This window comes from Chinchilla lanigera, unplaced genomic scaffold, assembly GCF_000276665.1.
Source record: "Chinchilla lanigera isolate Chin_1 unplaced genomic scaffold, ChiLan1.0 scaffold00037, whole genome shotgun sequence".
NCBI lineage: Eukaryota > Metazoa > Chordata > Mammalia > Rodentia > Chinchillidae > Chinchilla > Chinchilla lanigera.
This window is the reverse complement of record NW_004955438.1, coordinates 2,756,173-2,776,689: the sequence shown is the minus strand read 5'-3', so window position 1 is coordinate 2,776,689 and position 20,517 is coordinate 2,756,173. Positions and strand designations below refer to the sequence as shown.

The window sequence follows — 20,517 nt, the reverse complement described above, 5'->3', positions numbered from 1 at the left end:
AAATACTAGATTTACTACTTAGGGATCTTAAAATGTAATTTTCAATGACTTTAACAGAACATATGTGACATCTTGGTCTGTGTACCCTAAATATGTGAGAATGAACCACATTCACCATTTTGAAGGACCTGAGTCATTACTTTTTGGTAATGAATCCTAATCCCATAATGTTTATTATTCTACACGTAGAAATAATAAGTCAAGAAATATCCTAAGGTTCTCACACCGACTAATACCCAAAAGCTCTCTTGAAAGTCACATGCTGTGTACAAAAAATTGCAATGAGAATGATACCCCTCTGCAGCAGTCTTTCCAAGGTTCAGGGCCTTTTATTTCCCTTCCCACTACCTTGCACCACTTCATTTCCACAGAACCCTAAAAAGCTCCTGGGATCTTTTATAAGGACTTATTCACATTGGTGCAAACTTCCAATGACAGTAATTTATACCTTAACCCACTTTTGGGTCATTTTTCCTGGCTACTTAGGCTAATTATCCAAGTCATTTGTGTACAATAAACAAGGACCTTCTTCCCTGGGCACTCATCCTCCACTTCATCCCACCCAGTAGGGCAGTGATAATGCTCGACCGTAATTATCTCCATGGCAATAGAGTGCAGTGTTATTAGGCCCCTGGGATTTGCTATAGATTTGGATGGGAGAGCCATCAAGTCACAATATCTGGCTTTGAACAATCACTCGTACTTAGAGGAAGGTCAGAACCCACCATAATGCATATGATGAGTCATGGGGAACTGCACACAGAACTGCAGGTCAGGATAGCAACATTTCCCCCAATTTGGTGGGTAATTTCCTTTTGCTAATGTTCCTCATTGCTTCTCTCTAAGCTATCTTAGAAGGAGTCCATTTCCCACTTTATACTGTACATTTTATGGAAGTTCATTTAGATTTCCCTTTAATCAAAAACTGTACTTGCATTTCTCCTTACCCCAACTTATATATCCTATACAGCTGTACTTCAAATACAGTGGCCTGAAATGCATATGGCTGTAGAGCACTTTACATGTGTGTTGCTTGAATTGAGATATATTGCAAGTATAAAAGACATAGTCAACTCTGAAGGCCTAATATGATCAAAGGACTCTAATACATTTATTGATAATTTTGTAACAATTACATATTGAAATGAAAATATTTGGGATATTTTGGGTTATGTAAAATAAAATATAAAAACAAAATTAATTTAACTGTTATATCATTCAAAATAAAGCTTTTAGGAAATTTAAAAGTTTTATGTGCCTTATATTTCATTTCTATTGGATAATGTTACTCTACAGTTAAAGGAATGACTCTTCTTCACTTTTCAATCTGAAAAACTGATGACATGATAAAAAAAATTAGCATTTGAATAGTGTCTTATTTAAATATGTGACTTATATTATGACTTAACTTGCTCCGTTAATCGTCAAGGATAACTAGAGCTACCATCATTCCACAATCTTCTAAACTAAGATAGACAAGTTAATTCCAAATGATGCACCTATCCCAGCAGTGCCTTTTAGCATCTGAAAGAACTAAGAACAGGCCAATAAGACAAATTTCTTTTTTCAGTTGAATGAAATTGTGCATTTCTAGAACACAAGGTGGCCGCTTTAATTGCTGATTCCCAACATTTAGTCCCCTATACACACAGAGACCATATTTGGTCAACAGAATGTAAGAAGTATTTCTGGCTGAAGGAGAATTGGCATAGGCCCTAGAGGTGAGCAGTCTTATGCTAATACATCATAGGCAGCTGACTCCTGGGCAGAGGGAAACAGTTGTTCTAACTACAAGTCAGTCTGGGAAGCTGAAGAGAAGCTTTCACTAAAATGTGCAGTAAGGCAGTCAGAGAACTCAGATGGAGGTTGTGTAAAAATAGAGTAGTCCATGAGGTGGAACACAGGAGATGAATGAACTCATTAGATGTGGTAAATTAACAAGGGACACAAGACAAAGCAAGAGCAACACACTGCACAAACAGAGGATGATGAAGCTCCTCCAGAGGGACGAATACCTAGATCCCAGTGACTCACTGGGCAACTTCTGTCTTTTAGTTAGGTTGAGACACCTACTGCGCCACCTCGAGGCTATCATGGAACACAGAATGTGTTCACTGCTGCTCTCTGCTGGCGAAACTAGATTATTTTTACTGTGAAGAACTCTTATTGTCATTGATTTGTAAAATTCAGTTAATATCTCAAAGAAGAGTAGAACATCTACAGAAACAGGCTGAGCATGGTGTGCTGTGCTGTATGGGTGGGCATGCAATGTTCTTAGAGGTCTCACGTGAGATACTGGTAAACAGTAAACCCATGTTTATCTAGTACCTACTATGTATCAGGCATTATATCTGATTCATTTATATTATCTTTCAGAGTAAATCATATTGCCTCATTTTACCAGAAAAAAAAAGAATGAAGATGTAGCCCAGAGAGGTTAAATGACCTTCCAAATAGCACACCTACCTGTTACTTAGACCTGATTGTAGGTCTTTCTAACATTGAAGTCCACTATACCACAAAAAAAAAAAAAAAACAAAAAAAAAACAAAAAAAAACTGCTTAACAATGCCTGATAGCTAGTAAGCACTTAATAAAAATCAGGTTCTTTCATCATCATGGCATTCTGACATCATTTCCCTATCTCCTGCTAGGTTTACATTAAATAATGCAGTTGCATTTAGCCAAAAGCACTTTATTAAGGGTGACACATATACAAAGTCTGTGGTTTGCTGCTCACCTTGTATTAGAATATAAAAAGTCTCTAAGGCCTTTCAGCCCCTCTAGAAGCAAAGGCACAAACTAAGAGAAGTCTGATGTCAATGCCAAGGAAGGTTCTTTATTGGCAAGTATGTGATCCTGGGAAAACATCTGCCAGCATACACTCCTGGAGCCAGTGGCACATGTCCTGACATACTCAACCAGTGACAAGAAGACACAGATGATGATGCACTGTTGGGTGGCAAATGACAGTGAGAGCGGATTGGAAAACTGAGGATAGGGACACTGGCAGGGGCAGCAAAGAGGCCTGGTGCTTGCAACAAGGCAGTAGCTTAAAGAGAAGAAAGGTGGTACCTTCACAGCCACGTTCAATCTGCCCACTCCGATGGAGGGCATCATTGATGAGGTCAGGCAGGCGCCCATTCAAGTCCACTGATGCCAGGCAGCCCTGAAAGCCATCGCGGGAGGCCACTAGCTTTGGGAGGTTGCTGTACATGCCTTGTGCCAGGCCGGCCATGTACAGGTCACCTAGGAAGGAAAGCAAATAGCCAAGAGATCAAGTAAATAGCAGCCAGTGCACTTCAGACTATTCATTAGATAACAACAGAAGGAGCAGCTAAAACAAAATTGACATCAGAGTTTCCAAACCGCAACAAGAAGAAACCAGTATTTCTTATGTGTCATTCATGATACACATATCATCTCACGAATTTAACTCACTTATCAACTCTATAAAGTAGGTATTATCCCTTGGTATGATGAAGTAAAGATTAACAATGTTTTCAAGAAAACAGCCACTCACTTAGTACTTTTTATGTGCTTATTACAAATAATATGCTGAGGATTTTACAGACATGCCATCAAAACTCCTTATGACTCGTAAACAGAGCTAAGAAATTTCTACCCATATTACCCATACAATAAATGACTCAGCTGAAATTCCAATGATGTGTATTCTTTCCTCTTTATAATGGACCTTCCCCCATTCTGAGATTTATCACCTCATTTCTCAGTCCCCACACCAAGATATTTCTGAGGGTTATCAGAGAAGATGAACTATTACTCCATGTTAAAACTGAAAAAGTTGCATTATGGTATAATTCGATAATGTTAAAATAGGATACACAGGATGTACCAACATCCAATATAGGACACTGTGGTTTGCCTTTGCAAACAATCTTTCTAGTGTAACAAATGCTCTAAGAAGGAAAATCTTCTTTACAAGATTTACCTTTCAAATCCAGATTTTTGGCCCCATTGATGACCTGAGTGACCACCTTGGTATCCACTTTCAGGCTGTGCGTGTTACTGTTGTCCCGAGTGATGACGACATTGTGCCACTGGTTGTCATTCAGGGGACGGTCACTGTTGCCTTTGATCACATTGGGACCGTTCCCAAGGTCAAACACATAGTGTATGTACCTATGAAGGATAGAAAACACTCGACAGCATGAGGTCCCCTGAAGTGGTTTCATGGCAATATGAGTGATGCTGACACTGAGGGCTTCAAATCTCCCATGCTAAACTGGCCTACTACAACAATCTTAGAGCTATAAGAGTAGTCACTACCTCTTATATCATCCTTCATTTTAATTTCATTTTCACAGTCTATTTCTTTAACACTGCTACTACTTGAATACTTCCCAGAGCCAAGCAGTAGAGCAGGTGGTAAACTGAAAAATACTAGGAGGCAGCCTTGAAATCCAGTCAGTCATGGATATGGTTTGCTTTTGGTTGTGACTATTGTCCCATAGATGGTATTAAAATGTCTCAAAGAAAGGAAAGTGATTACAACTTTGTTTATACGAGCCAATGGTGGGGCTGAAAATACCTCTATGTATTATTACATCTCAGTATAAATTTGATAGTTGTACTCAGTATTACACAAGAGATGGTTGCAACCCATACCGTAGTTCTCTTTTTAAAAATCCAAGCATTTAGAAACTTCTTATAGTGTTAAAGGACTATATTTAATACTGAAAGCTATTGACTTAATGGAAAATCCTTAAATAAAGTTATGCCAATCTCTTTTCCAGCCCTAATAATTTGTGGATCTTTATAACCAGTGAGGATGCCAGTAAGAACACACATGCTAAGCGAGAACAGGCAGGTTTTCTCATGCTCATACTTTATGAAGGGCTTGAAGGAAGATACTCAGCATAAATTCTGTGGTCCCTTCCACTTACCCCTTCACCAGTTCCACCGCAATGAAGTCATTACCATCCCCGCTATTAAACAGGATGAAGCCATCAGCTGAGGTGGTCTTGAACTGGAAAAAGAGGTGCATGGAGGTGTAGGCCTGGAGGGTGGCGAGGCTCAGGTAACTGCTCTTGGTCTTGAAGGTGACAGGGTCAGCAATGATATTCCTCAGACCAAAGCGAGCCTTCAGCTCACAGTAATCAATGTCGCCATTTTTGCACAAATCAATGTAGAGCAAGCCATTAAACATGAGGCTCTGCAGGTGGCCAATGAAACTGGAAGGGACAACGGAGATGTATCGTTTCTCAGTCATGATACCAGTTTCGATATTGTGGAACTCCAAGCGGGTGTGGTCTCCCACCATCGTACCTATGCAAACCAGAGAGGGGGCACAGACAGGAAAAGTTACCATGTTTTATCAGAGCACTTTTGCTAGGTCTTGGAGCTAGTACTTGAGTCTACTCAAAATATTTAGTTTTCGTGATTTGGTTCCAGACAACAAAATACTCGTGATAGTATATATGCGACATCGCTTTAATCAGGGTGCTGAATACTGGCCCGGCCCAGCACAAACCCTTTCACTCACGTTCTCATTCAGCTGCTTACAATGTCTCAACATAGGAAAAAGAACATGAGGTTGTGGGTAACCCAAGTTAAAAGATAAAACTTCATATTTTCTATCCAGCAGAACATTTGAGTCCAAATACACACTGTAAGATAAAAATTCTTTGTTGCCATAACCCCTGTGAGGACACAATGCACAAGCCCAGGTATTCACTACTCAACATTTCTTGCTGTGATACCTCACCAACCCATACTTATTAAAAAGGCTTATGTAAAAATTCCATTCATGTTCATGCCTGCCCCAAATCTGTTATTTATTTTTCTGGTAGTAAACAGAATTTACCTCTGGGAAGCCACCCTTCACATTTGAAGTGTGTGAAGTAGGGGAAGCTGGCCCTAATCAAGACTAATTCCAAAGTCTAGGTTATAGCCTGATTCCATTTCTGGTAGTTCCAAGATAACATTTATGTGGCTGAGGCAGGAACCAAACTTAGGGACACAGGATTAACAGCAACCCAATCTAACATAGTGATATTCTCCTCCATAGTCTTTGCTGGCACACTGAGGAAAAGGGTTTGTTGTGCAAGCAAGACTTGCTTGCATGCAATGAAGTGACCACCAACCCCGAAAGAAATCACAATGTAGAGAAAATATGTTTCAGTGCTGATCTCATTTGAGGGTCTGGATCCAGCCAGACAAATCTGGAGATTTTTTAACTGTTTAGAAACAGATTCCCTTTTACATTTAAGTATTTGAGTTGGGTTTCTTGTATCTGCAGCTGAAAGAGCTGCAACTAGTACAATAAATTATTAGATCTGCTATTACCTGTCCTACCTGGAAATACTGAGTGATTAGAACAGACTTAGTGAAAAGGGCTTGAAATCAATGTAGATACCAGAAATTTTAATAACAAAGAAAAAACACTGCTCATATGGCCAAAGTAGAAGTGGGGTAGCTGGAGCTTCCTCAAAAATCTAAAAATAGAAATTGCATTCTACCCTCCTACCCCCTTTTTTGTATCTCCCCTAAAGACTTAAAGATATCATATTACACTGAGACATGCATACCCATGTTTATATACTGCAATTCATAGTAACAAAATCTGAGAAATAGGCTATATGTCTATCGACAGATGAATGGACAAGGAAAGTATGGTATTTAAGCACAATGGAGTCCTACTCTGCCATAAAGAAGAATAAACTTGTCATTTATAGGAAAACAGATACAACTTGAAATCATAATGTCAAGTGAAATAAATCAGATACACAAGCATAAATATCACAGGGTTTCTTTTCTATGAGAAACCAAAAATACAAATAAAGAACAAAATAAAAAGATCGATAATAGGATCTAGGGATATAGATCTTTCTCAAATGGGAAAGGGATCAAGATATGGAGGGAGCCGGGAGGGACAGGAGGGAAAGAGGATGAAAAAAGAGATGCTATGTGTTATGTATATGCACCAGCTCTACACAAGGAATGTGATCATCAGGTATTACAAATGCATACTAATAAAAATTGTAAAAATAAAATAAAATGTAACAAACAAATAAATAAAATGTAACAAATATTCTCCTGTCTTATGGTATTAGAGAGAGAGGAAGAGGAATTCTCCTTTCCTGCTTTCTTTTCTTGTTCACTTCTTCACTGAAGAAACTCCACTAGCAAGACATGCTAGACTCCCTTTACCTTTTCTTACATCTTTACAGAAGAAAAGGGTGACATAATATGAAATATTAAGGATCGCTTGCAAAGAGATACATGGCTCTGCTATATGCATATAGCTCATCCCCTTAAACTTCCTCTTCTCTTTGCCTGAGCAAGGTACCATCCATCCAAAACATCCATTCTACTCCATTCATGCGGTGTCCTACCGGGGGCTGGGGGCGGACCTTGCTTCTTGCTTCCGTAGAGGATGCTTGTTCATCCTTAGTTAGGTTCAAGTGAGCAGCTCGAGCTATCGCTGAGGTTTAGCAGTTGGAAGCCATAAGTTAATGCCAGTATCCTCACTAATGAAAGAGTGTACGATTTCTATCTCTTTTCCTTCTCTCTTTATTGACTGAGAACTCAACTGACAAAAAGGGAGAATGTGTTCTCTTGGGTACCTTAAGCTTGAACTGGACAATTCAACTACATTATATCCTTGGATGTCCATAGAGAGTTCATCTCTCCAGGAGCAAACTCAGATCTGTACACTGTTGCTGCTGAGCACCAAAGTCGGATTTCCATTCTATGAGCTTCTACTTTGGTACTTTGACAACCAGTGACACATCATTCCCTTAATATACACAAAAGTGAAGTAATGATATTGGTTAGCATCAAAATGCAAGCTAAATCTGTTGATAATACGAAAGGAATTATTGCATAAAATTAGTTTTGAAAACTGCTCTGAGCACGACACTGCAAAGCAACATAACCTAAACCCACCTCTTTTAAAACAATGAAGTGACAGAAGTAAACATTCAGTGTCAGTTTCCCTATAGTTGTTAATACCAGCCATAGGGGCTGGGCAGGAGAACGACTAGGGAGAGGTCAGAGCCACTCTGCATGGGGTCATGAACTAAAATACGACGATGTGTACATTCATGCTAATCTGTATTTTACAAAAATAATCTGCAGTGAGAATGATGAAGTGAGGATTATCCCTGGTGATTCAAAAAGATGGCTCCTTGTGTGAGAAAAGGAATCTCAAGAGAGAATTTTAAAGTCATTTGAGAGCTTTTAGAGAAATCCTTGTGAACCCAACCTTCAGGATCAAGGGCTAAGGAATTTCTGCTCACTAAGATTTTCACGAGGAAATCAATTTGATAAAACAAGAAAAATTTGTTGATTGAGATAGAAAGGAAACTGAGGAAGGACTTGGATTAACACAGGGACAGTCAGGGTTTAGGCTGACTCAAAGAGAAGCTTCAACTAAGTCTGGGACAGTAGAGGGGAAGGCAATGTGGGGCCAATTAGAAAAGGAATTGAATTACTTGGTAAAGGAGCTCATTCCCCTGTAAATGAATATGTGTATAAAACTTTAGAAAATGACTTTTTCACAAGTTGGGTGAGGGAGGAAGCAGTCAATTTGGACCACAGTAGTGAAAAGAAGGGTGAATCTTTGTACTTGTAAGAAGGTCTGGGTGGAGTGGGTGGTTCATGCATCATTAGGCCCCTATTTGGAGAATAACCCAAGTGAGATATTCTTTTAATTTATTCTTAATAATAGAAATCCTGTCCAATCGATCAATCAATCCTTATTAACTGTCAACTGAACTTAATATGTTTCCAAGAATACAATTACACTATAACAAATGATTACTGGGTTGATGAATATTTCTTTCTTTGCTTTTGATTTCCAGTGAGTCTGACCTATTCTTTGCATCATTTCTACAAACTAGCTGAAAATTTGCCCCATGGGGACACCTCATGCAGCATGAATGGAATTACTGAATAAGCCAAAAAGATGCTACTTAATAACCTGAGGACTGTGGTATTTTGGTTTCATTCCTTCATTTTATGATTTTCATGGACTAAAATTAAAATTTCCAAATTCCTTATCACTGTGAAAAGCAACCCAAGGTTGTAGCTCCTAAACAAAATAACTCTTTTCCTCTCCCAAATTTCTTTATCTTCATGACTGCTTTCTTCCGTCAGCAGTGAAGTGGCAGGGGGTGGGGGGTCAGACTGGAAATGAAAGAACTTCATTAATTTCAAATATCAAATTACTGGATAACTTTAGCATTCTGGGGTTTAGCCCTGCTTTCTAATTATGAGTGCTTACAGAAAGCACAATTTATAATTACCTTTATTCCAAAGGTTCTAAAAAGAATAATGATCGAGACAGGGAACTACAGTAACACGCTCAGCTTGCAGTTCTTTACGGCTGTACTTGCGGGGCACGTATTTTTCAAGGAAAATGAAAGGAACTCACTGCAGGGAGCGACTGTGGTGACGGTGCCATCTCGTGGTTGCTATTGAAAACATGCTGCGAATCCATTACCCGGGATTTACCCCACCAAGCCGGAGGAATAAGCAAGGAACGTGGAACTCACTACAGCCTTCGCAGGCTTCTTTCTGCATTCACATCTCATAGGGATTTCTTGAATATTTAAAGCAGGTTGACTAGGAGTTTTAAATATTTTTGCATCTCATTTTTATCATTTATTTCGTGAAGCTGTTACCCTTCAGCTATGCTGCCTAGAAACCATACCTCTTCCATTTGTACATCACCACTAACATATTCCATAGGTAGTAAGAGTGTGTAGCAAGATATTTGATGTGGTTCTGGCTCCCTTCATTTTTAGGAGGGCGAGAAGGACTGTTGTAGTTTGAATTCTTAAATGTGTTCCCCACCTCTCCCTAATCCATCTCACTATATTTTTCATTTTCTTATGATGGATTAGGATGTAAAGCAAAGAAGTTGACTTTGTGGAATCACACAGACATAAATTTGAGGTTTAATTAAGCAACTCTCTAGGTTTCATGTCCTTGTTCTCTAAAATGACAGTAAAAATCATTTATTTTGAAAGTCTGTTGAATTATGCAAGATCAAAGGACCTGAAGTGGGGAAGACAGCTGACATGGTATCTCATGCCTGCTGGATATATGCTAGATATTTTCTGTCTATCCACAGACTGTCTTTTTCTACTTACACACACATGTGCAGCCACACTCACAGTGCACACGCACACACACACACACACCTCCGCATGGACACACTTCACCATAATACCTGATTCTGAAACTATAGATACTCAGTCTCATGAATATAAGATTAAATTATGGAGGACCCCAAATCGCAGAACATTTATGCGAGAAGGAGCGTTAGAAATAACAGAAGTGTAGGTTTAAAGATGATAAAATGAAGAAAAGAGGTTTACTATATCTATCCCAAAGGCATAGAGTAAGTTAGTGGTAGTGATTGCATTAAACCCCAGAGCTCCTTGACTGTCTTACCCACAGAAGACACTGTAGAAATGGCTTAGGCCACTCACTGAATTTGACATGCCTAGAAGTGGTAAGTAGCTTTCCCAGCCTTCTTCAGAGAATCAGTGTTAGGGCTGAAATCAGATAAAGGTGATGCACTCCATAACCCCCTCTGCCTCTCCAAGTTTTCTTTTCCCAGATGGGGAAGAATTCTGCATACAATGTACTGGAACATAAGTAGATTTACTAAATGCAGCATGTAACAAATCACTTAGATATGCTTCTCTCCTTCTCCCTACTCCTTGTCAATTATATCTACTCATCAAATTCTGTCTCTAGATCTACTTTCATAAATCTAATGTGTCTACCTCAATTGCTTCTTTTGTTTGGATTGAAAATTTTAATCTAACTCACCCAAATTAGAAGCTCATAATTTCTTGATTTTCTATTTTCAAATACCAGAGTCTTAGCTAATCTAGTATATTGCTTCACTATTTGAAAAAACAGGCACTTTCTGTGCTTGCTTTTTATCTTCTATAATGCTAACACATTGCTGAGCTATACCAGGCTCTCAGAAGATACTTAAGAGTTGTATGACATGCTCAGTGTTACTTGGTATATGCATGGAGTCATTCAGTCATTGTCTTCCTAAATGTAACTTCCACCCAGCAGAGGATCCATCCTATTTGTACATCACCACATCCCCATTCCCTCCTAAAATGGTGCTTGGTACAGAATTGGCATTCAGGTAATAATGATTAAATAAATGAAAAATTAATTAAACCAAACCTTATTGAACACCTTGTAAGTATTACGTACTGTTCTAGGTAATTATGTCCCTGTAATAGATTGAATTCTTGGGTTCTTCATCTCCCTCTACCAAAGAGTTGCTCATCACAGACAGAATGAACTTACACAGAAAGACGACTGATGAATGATTTTGTAATTACTGAGTAATGGAAGGCTCTATAGAACTCTACCTGTGTCTTGCAGACCTACACTCTGTGCCTAAGTAGAGAGACCCATATGTAAGGTTATAGATGTTAGTAAATTATAAATACAGATTGATGAAAAGTCTTAGGAAAATGCAGAGGCAGATTATTTTCTTAGCTTTTCCTGAGTCCATCCACAGAGAAGGTGACTTGTGACTTCTATCAAGCAAAACAGAAAGTTTTGAAAGCAAAATATCCAAGAGATCCAGGGGAGTCGGTTGAACCCCGAGTGTACTCACCCTCAGCTACGTCGTCATCCACGGTTAACTTCAGGCTTTTCCCTCTTCGCACTACTCGAACTGTGTGCCACTCATTGTCATTGAGCTTCTGCCCCGCATACAGGGTCTCAGGTCCTTTGCCTACGGGCAGTGGTAGGGGCCAATGTTAGAAGCAGTTCTTACAGCAGTGTTCATGGCATCGGGGTTGTCAAAGCCACACTGGTGCACATGACTCAGGACAATTCGATGGACTGTACCCCTCTCAAAGGTCCCCCTAATCCACTGACCCAACAAGATCTTCCACAACAGTCCCTAGAAGCAAAAGTCTCAGTTCAAACACTAAGGACAGTCACAGACTAATGAAATAAATCACTCTCTTGCTTTACATAAGGCTTTAACATGGCAATGGCATGATGAGGGAATGTATATGTGAATATATTCAAGAATCAGTAGTTGGCCGTTGTTTGTTTCTCAAAGTCTTAGAGTTCAAATGAATTTCTTGAAGATATAGGAAACTCATCAGACTTATTTTAGAATCTTAGGATTATTTAGGCATAATACACCAGTCTGGCTTTTAGAAAGTATCCAACAATTAAATGAGAAAAGAACTCTGCAACATATGCTAACTTGACATTTGCATTAATTAACCCATAGTCCTACCTGCATTCAGTGACCAGAGAAATCACAGTAGAAATCATGTCAAAGTTTAAATCCCACTGTAAGTAATGCTCCTGAAGGGAATGTAAGGGCCCCCAGATTTATTCTATTTTTTATCATCCTCCAAAATGATCCAAAGATCTAAAATGTGAGATAATGTAAAATTTCAAAATTGGATCTTTTAGTTCAAAAGAATGTCTCATGCAAAGTACCACTAAGTAAAGCAATGGACCACGCTGTTTCAAGAGATCTATATTGGAGATGCTCAAGAGGAAATGCAAGAGTGTTCTCTAAAGGATCAGAGGCAACAAGGCACTGCGGTATCTAGTGGGAAAAGAGGGAAAGGTAGGGAGACACTGAGGCATAAGAATGCAGTTACTGCCAGGTTACCGTAGAAAGAGGGTCATCACTGAACTGAGATGTACATTTACAAACAAAGAAGATTGCATAGAATCAGAAGACTTAGACCAAGTTTCCTCTTTCTAAGTGGAGAGCTGAACTCACACAGAAAACATTGAATAAATATTCCAGGAATATTTCAATATGTGGAAACCTATATCTCTAAAAATGACTTAGGAAAAAAGATGAAATATATAAAATAAATATATAAGTGGCCTATATATCCCTACACATGTTATGCATCTGAAGTACTTCAGATGAATGTGTATGGATCCATCATATATAGAAAGCATACGACCAGGTACATCACAGATGCTTTAATGAGTGCTTTAAAAATAATTAATATCTACATGTTTTATTTCTTTGGTAACCATTAACTAGGGTCAATTTTTTTTTGTCTTTTTTTGTTTTGTTTTGTTTTGTTTTTCTGGTATCAGGAATCGAACTCAGGACCTTGCACTTGCCAGGCAGGCGCTGTGCCGCTGAGCTCAATCCCCAGCCCCTTTTTTTTTGCCTTTGAGACAGGGTTTTGTTCTGTACTTCAGGCTGGTCTTGAACTCATTTTGTAGCTGAGGCTGGCCTCAAACTCACAGTGATTCTCCTGCCTCAGCCTCCCAAGTGCTGGGGTTATAGGCGCGAGCTACCACGCACAGATAAGGTCAATATATTTTAATCCAAGTAATTTTGGAAGCTTTATTATTTATCTTTCAATCACTACTCTCTTTCTCTCTCTCTCCTTTGTATCAAACACTGAAGGTATTATGGACTATTTAGGAAAGAAAAAATGGTATCATCCGTATTGAAATTTCTAGATAATTTTAAACTATACCCTTTAATTTTGAGTATTTAATATCCATGTACCTACTGATTATAATGGTAGCTATTCAAGTTTAAGGGGATCCTCCTGAGAAGTAAACTTTAAAAATGATAATGTATCTTTTGTTATAAAATATACAGCAAATAACTTGTATTTAAAATTTTTAAATGTATGCAAATCTGAGCATTCAGTAAAGAAATGTAAAACAGACTCAATAGACAGCCAAAATTGAGTATCAATGACATAAAATAATGCAATAAATTTTAGGAAAAAGTAATTCTATAATAAACCATCTTATACTCAATTTCAGTTCCTTTTTGTGACCATGCTTATCTTTAATATCATCTAAAATATTATGAGATTTTTCCCTACATTTTATCTCATTAAGAACCACTGCTCATTATTTCCTTAAACTCGTCTAAATTAAATGTAGCAGTTGCTTTTACAGCAGCAAACTGAGAGGGCATTGGAAGAAAACAGGACCACATCATGTGGATACTTTATAACAAGAACAGATGTTTTCAGAACAAACAAATCTGCTTTTGTGTTTTTATGCTTTTATCCCCTTTACTCTACATGCAAATGCTTCAATAAGAAAGAAGAAAGTAAGTAACAATATAGAGGATATTGGCTAGGGAGACAGAACTGTTACAGATACGGGATATTTGAAACATCTCCCATAAGGTGGCATCTGTTCCTAGGCAATTGTTTGCACACCACCTAATTTTTATGACTGGGGACAGGATAAGAGAAAGAAGGAGGAAGACAAACACAGTCTGCGTGAGGACATTGCCACATAATTGTCATAGTAGCTACAGAATGGCAAACAAGCTTTGCCTCAGCCCAGGGTTTCTCAACTGATGCTAACATTTTACAAGTATTTTAGCACTTATGGTATCCCAGAGATGTTTGTGAAGGTCAAGTTTAAACTTTTTTGTTTTTACCGAGGGTCTTGTTATGTAATCAAGCCTGGCCTTGAATTTCCTATGTAACCTAGGCTGGCCTCAAACTTGCAGTCCTCCTTCCTCAGCCTCCTGAATGCTGGGATTACAAGTGAATACATTCATCCTAAACACAATATTTAACTTTCCGTTTGACTCTAAAACTTAAAAAATGTGAAAAACTAAAAATGTGAAAAAAATCAGAAACTTCTCATGTCCTACTGTAACCTATATTTGGTACCTCTAGCCCCATAATTCTCATTAGCTCGAGAAGAAAAGAAGATCCACCCCCACCTCATCTAAAAGTCAGGGAACTTTGTTCAACATTTGTTTTCAAGCAAGAAATAAATAAATCTCAGTGAGTTTTTTTAAAAGAGAATAAAAATAATAAAAAACATTAGAAATGATACAGAATTTCACTACACAAATGGCAGGAATTCAACAATGGTTATTATATTGTGTTTTGCTCTCTTCAAATTAGTTATTCAGGTTACCAGACAGAAGCATGCAAATTAGGTAAATGGATACTGCTAGAGACCATACTCAGTGAGCTTTTGTAAAACTCTCAGCTTCCAGACATGACAAGTCAATAGCACTTATTCTTAATCAAGCCAAAAGGTCAACTTGTCCTATTGGAGAAAAAGTGATGCTCAAAATCAGTGAGAAATACAAGCAAATAAAGAGAAGGAACAAAGCTTATCTGTGACCCAAGAATAAGACTGGATTAACAATTGATGCAGAATACAGACAAGCTGGATGTTGAAAGAAAAACTGTTAGAATTTCACAGCAGAAGGATCCAGAGGAGAGAAGATTTTCTTTGGCAAATTCAAGCAAAAGCCAGCATCAGTGAGACAATGAATATAGAGTTCTTCACTGTACATAAAGAACAGTTCAAACCAGAAGAAGAAGGAGGAAAACATTTTTTTAAAGTTGGAAGTTAAATTGGAACTAGTAAGAACTTTAAAGAATTTTTCAAAGCCATAAATTTTCCAGCACTGTTCTCTTTTTAATAACTTCTAAAATAATTATCAGCAATTAGGTACATACTTGATGTATGTACAGATGTATTCCCTGTTCTTTTTTGGTTTAAGTAATAAACATTGATCACAAGAAAATCCTTGGATTCTCTTAAGGTTGTTTAGACTATGACTTTTGGATCAAAATATAGAAAAGTAATAAATGACCTCACAGTCTTTAGTTAAACTTCTGAGGTAATAACAACCATGTCTGGAATAAAGATGCAAAATCACACATGAAGATTATTGAGATGCAGAAGTTTCAAGAGTAGAATGTTAAAGTCCTTAGTACTGTAGAACAAAGAGGCTGCAATGAAACTTTTAAGAAATACCCAAATTCCCACTCCATCCAGCCTCATACTAAACGCACCAAGAACCATCCCTTTGAAGGAAAGCTTTGTCTCAGGGAGGATAGTCTAATATTCTGATAAATGGGAACAGAGAACAAGGAATTATGGATGAAACACACCAACTAAGTTGCCTTTTTGACCTATATCCTGCAGTAGCCCCATGGAAGTCCTACTTCTTTAAAATCCAGAACTAATAAAATTAAAATGTACAAAAATAAAATAAAATAAAATAAAATAATAAAACATTAGGAGAAAGGCTCACTTTGAAAGAAAATCATGGATGACACCTTGGAGGAGAGGACCCTCAGACATTAGCAGACAGAAAATGAGAGTGAATGATCTATCAGACAAGAAAGATAGTAAGAATCTATATTTGAACATTACTAAAGGCACACATCTGCACCAGGCGGACTTTGGACTTTAATTATTTTTAAAACCAGACTGTTCATGTTATATAACTTTGTTATTCCCCCCAGGAGCAATATCATGAGGAAAATGACAAGTTACCCCCAATACATATTTGTTTATCAACATATTTCTAAGACCTGACCAAAGCAACTAAACTATATGGTTTTGCTCATACTCAGGAAGTAGAAATTCCTTCCATTTGGCCCAAATGGCTGTGTTGAAAAGTGGGTGAGGAGTATTCGAAAACTTTGTTGTTTGGTTGGAGTTAGAGGAAAGGGGGAAAAACCTGAATATTTAGCCTCTTTACCTGAATATCTTTCTATTTGTGCAAAAAAGGAGACAAGTGGTAATAAATTCAATTTCCTGTAGAATCATGTTTCACATGAATCAAAACTCCTATAATACATAAACATTTTTCAGTGGAATTTATTCCCTATTAAAAAAGATACAGTGAAAGATGGATATAATTCAATATGCAAATGACATGGTAAATAAATGCTCAAAATGATTGACTGTGTTAGATTTCAAGAACACCAAAGATATTTGTAAAGAGAAAACTTACCTTCATTTCCACCAGCACCTTCAGTTAGGCTAGCTGAGCCATGATAAGCATTTTACCAAGGCCAGAACACCATAGATTTATTGTTATCCTCTCCAGAGAGGGAGAATTACACAAGAAATAGCAGGGGGTGAAGAAGAAAACAGAATGGTGCTAAAGAGCCAGAAAGAGACAGGCAACAAGGCAAAACAGCATTTTATGTTCTGCTTGCAAAATTTCGGGCTCTAATCATTTCCTTTGAGTTCATAATCCAAAACAGATTGAGGAGATATTTGGTTTGGTTTGGTTTGGTTTGGTTTGGTTTGGTATAAACTTATAAACATTTTCATAGGATGAATGATCTTAAATCATGTTAGTTTTAGAATCAATGTGACAAAACATCACAACTAGATCATCATCTCTTACTTACTGGAGTCGAGTCCCAGGGAAAGGTGCCATATTCCTACAACAGGCATGGAAAGCCCAGGGAGCTGTGTACAAACCTTCTATCCAAACCTCTCCCAGTGAGGTGAGTGAAAGACAAGTGATGCAGCCATCCAGCCAAAGCACATGTATCCTCCTGGAGACCCTGCTTCTACTCAAAACCCAATAAATCTCTACCAGTAGTTATTTAGCTTGAATAAGCAAAACCAATGTGGAACCTGTATGTATAATATGTTCCACTACAGGCTTCCCATCTGCCTCCCTAAGGCTCATCCTCTACTCTATTTCACCAGTACTAATACAGCATCATCCTCACTCATCCAGAAGTGTGTCGCAGATCGTATTCATGTATTTAACAAATGGTAAGCAACTGAACACCAGGATGGGACCAGGAGCCATTCTGTGTATGAAAGATACGTACAATACAAGGAAGTCCTGCCCTTCTTGGAGACCTTACAGTCTAGTGTGGGGTCATGCAGAATGAAAAGTAACACACAAATTAAGGAATATAACATCAATTTAGAGTTGAATTCTTTGTGAAAAACTGTGGAAAAAAAATAGGATAATTTGATGAAAAGTAGTTGGGGTGGAAAGCAGGAATACCACCTTATATAATGTTCCAGAAATGATTCATTGAGGTGATTTCTCAGTTCACACCCTGAGTACCTGGATGAGAAGAGAGCTATTAAATAAAGTGGTCAAAAAAGGCTTCTCTGAGGAAATATATTTAAGCGAGTCAACTATGCAAAAACCCAAGGCCATAGTAACAGCAAGAACAGAATTTCTCAAGGAGCTGGACGTGTTGGAGGGACAGAACAATGAGTGAAAGGAGCCTTTTACAGCTGGAGTTCATATCTCAGAGAGAGACAGAGAGTGTGGTAGGAGAGAAGCTGGTCATGTGGAGAGAGGCCAGTCCACCTGAGACCCTAGTTAGCATGCCACAGGCTCTGAAAGCTGGTCTAAAACCCAATAGGAAGTTCTTGAAGAGTTTTAACCAAAGTGATCATATGACCCAATGTAAGCTTTAAAAATCTCTCTGCATCCCATGGGTACACTGGACCAAAAGAGGCTAATAATGGAAATAAGGCAATCTAATAGGAAAAGGCTAAATGCAGGAGGTAAAAGCAATTTAGAATAAGAAGTGGCAATAGAAATTGAAGTGATGAGATTTGGGTTGTATTTTAGAAGCGGGATCCACAGCACTTGGGAACTAATTTGGGAGCTGGATTGTGAGCGGGAGAGGGAGCGGGGAAAGGGAAAGATAGAAATCAATGTTGGTTCTTAGATTTTAGTTTGAGAACCTGAGCAGATGCAGATGAACTCAGCCAGCAAGGAGAAGATGCCAGAAAAAGTAATGCACAACTGACCTTATTAGTCAAAAGAGCTTACTCCTGCTATTGGGATTTCCTCCGGAACATCAGTCACTCTTTATAACAGCTTCCAGCAGGTTCCTACTATTCAGATGTGTGTTAGGTTCAGTGCTTACCTGATTCTTTTTTTTAGCGCAGTAGGCCACCACTGTCTACTGATGGTGTATGGTACTATCTTCCTTCCTTTCTCCTCCCCTTCCTTCCTCTCTTACCTCTTCTCCCCCTCTTTTCTCTCTCTTTCTCCCTTCTTCCTTCCATCTCTCCTCTTTCACTTTCCCTCATGGTTTCAGATATGTACTGTTATCAATCCCTAGGAGCTGGAACAAGGAGGACCCCGAACAAAAGCAAAGCAAACACAGGCAGCCCATTGTGTAAGATCTCTAAGTTGGGACCACAGGGTGAAATGAATCTATTCATCTCTGCTAGGAAAATGAAGCAACTCAATTTTGAAATGGAATGAATCCGGGAGATATATTTCCAGAAGAATAAAGGACTCTTTAAAAGATGAAAAGGAATCTTGCCCCCAATTTACTGCCAAACCTCTACCTTAAGCCGTAAATTTACAGCCGGCTCAGCAGGGGTGCACTGAGCACAGTCGCAAGATTTCTTGTGATAATCTCTCTCCAATTTTCAGGAGATGGGAGCAATTTGCCCACTGATAAGCAGAGAGATCCTTTTGTGGATATTGTTTTTGCTCTGTGTTTATAAAATCGCTTTATGTAATATACTGGAAAGTTTCCCACTTTTGTTATAGTATGATGAACAGAATTCAGAACTTTCTGATGATTTAAAGTGTTATAGTGATTTAGGATCTTTCTGACTATGTGATCTTATTAACATTAAAGACTCATAGTTCACAATGGAAGGAGATTGAGCCAAAGAGATTATAACCAGAACATGTCCCAGACCCTTCCCTTAAAGCTGGTAATAATTTCCTAACTTAAGTCCATTTTCTTATGAAGTAACTCCTTGGTAGCAAAAAGTCAAATAAAAAAATGTATATCCAATTTTGAGTAAAAGATATACTAAGATGTATTATTCACCCTCCACTGGTTTTATAACCTCTCTCCCTCCATCCATCCCTTCTCAGCCTTTTCTGATTCTTCTAGCAGAGAACATTCACTTCTCCAGTCGTTCAGCTGTATTTTCCTGCTCAAATGATCACACTGTCCCTTATACTGCAGATTTCTTTTTGAATCCACTTCTATGTCCTCTGAGGGAGAAAATGCTACCTTTGTTATCTCCAATAACTAAGCATAGCTCCTAATATCAAGAAAGTGCTCTATGTATTGGGAAAAAACAACACTAATGAGCAGAAGGTAATAAATAGATAGTTTGAGAGATGGAGAAGATGGAAGAGGACCAGAGGAGAGTCGCACATTGCATTTAAACAGCAAGCTGGATCAGGTGAATTCAGGAAGGTGTGCAACACAGTAATAAGTACTTAGAGCTCAGTTAGTAACCAAATACATTGAAATGGATGAATAAATAAATGAAAGTAAACTTAATGAGGGAGGAAGAAGAAAAAGGAGGGGTGCAGAAAAGAGCTACACCTTGCATTTTGGCAGCAGAGTGAATTAGACAACTCTGGAGGTAAAATACACCAGGCAGCAGATGTAAATAAAACTAAGTCACTACTTTTCCTTTTAACTACATTGTTCCAGCTAGAAGAAAGTGCAGCACTCTGGAAAACTACTAGTTGAGTGGAAGTAACACAAACAAAGATGTACCAGTAGCTTTGCACACATTATCTTATTTAGTTTTATAAAGCTAATATTTTATACCCGCACTTTACAAATCAAGAGACAGACCAAGCATGGCAACCTGTCAAGGTCACATGGCTGTGGGACTCAAACACCAGTCAGTCTGTCTGCAAAATCTCCTCACTAAGTTGTGTTTGTTCTCATAGGGTCTATATGTTTCATCTCCTGGCTTGTCCAGCCTAGGGATTTGAGGAGTAAGGTGAGGCAGC

The 20,517-nt window shown here is 38.3% G+C and overlaps 1 protein-coding gene across 19 annotated transcripts in view; it reads right to left on the bottom strand.

The window, feature by feature from the left end:
* The window catches only part of Nrxn3 (neurexin 3), a 1,559,809-nt gene that overhangs the window by 806,982 nt on the left and 732,310 nt on the right, over nt 1-20,517 (bottom strand). For all 19 annotated transcript variants that reach the window (XR_001235159.1, XR_001235160.1, XR_001235161.1 and 16 more), the window contains 4 exons: nt 11,626-11,745; nt 4,907-5,288; nt 3,952-4,142; nt 3,075-3,248 (listed from right to left, as the gene is read on the bottom strand). Coding sequence is in view for 16 of the 19 variants with exons in the window: in XM_013517252.1 (XP_013372706.1) it covers nt 3,075-3,248; nt 3,952-4,142; nt 4,907-5,288; nt 11,626-11,745 (867 nt within the window). In the remaining 3 variants the exon portion in view is untranslated. The remainder of the gene's footprint in view (nt 1-3,074; nt 3,249-3,951; nt 4,143-4,906; nt 5,289-11,625; nt 11,746-20,517) is intronic.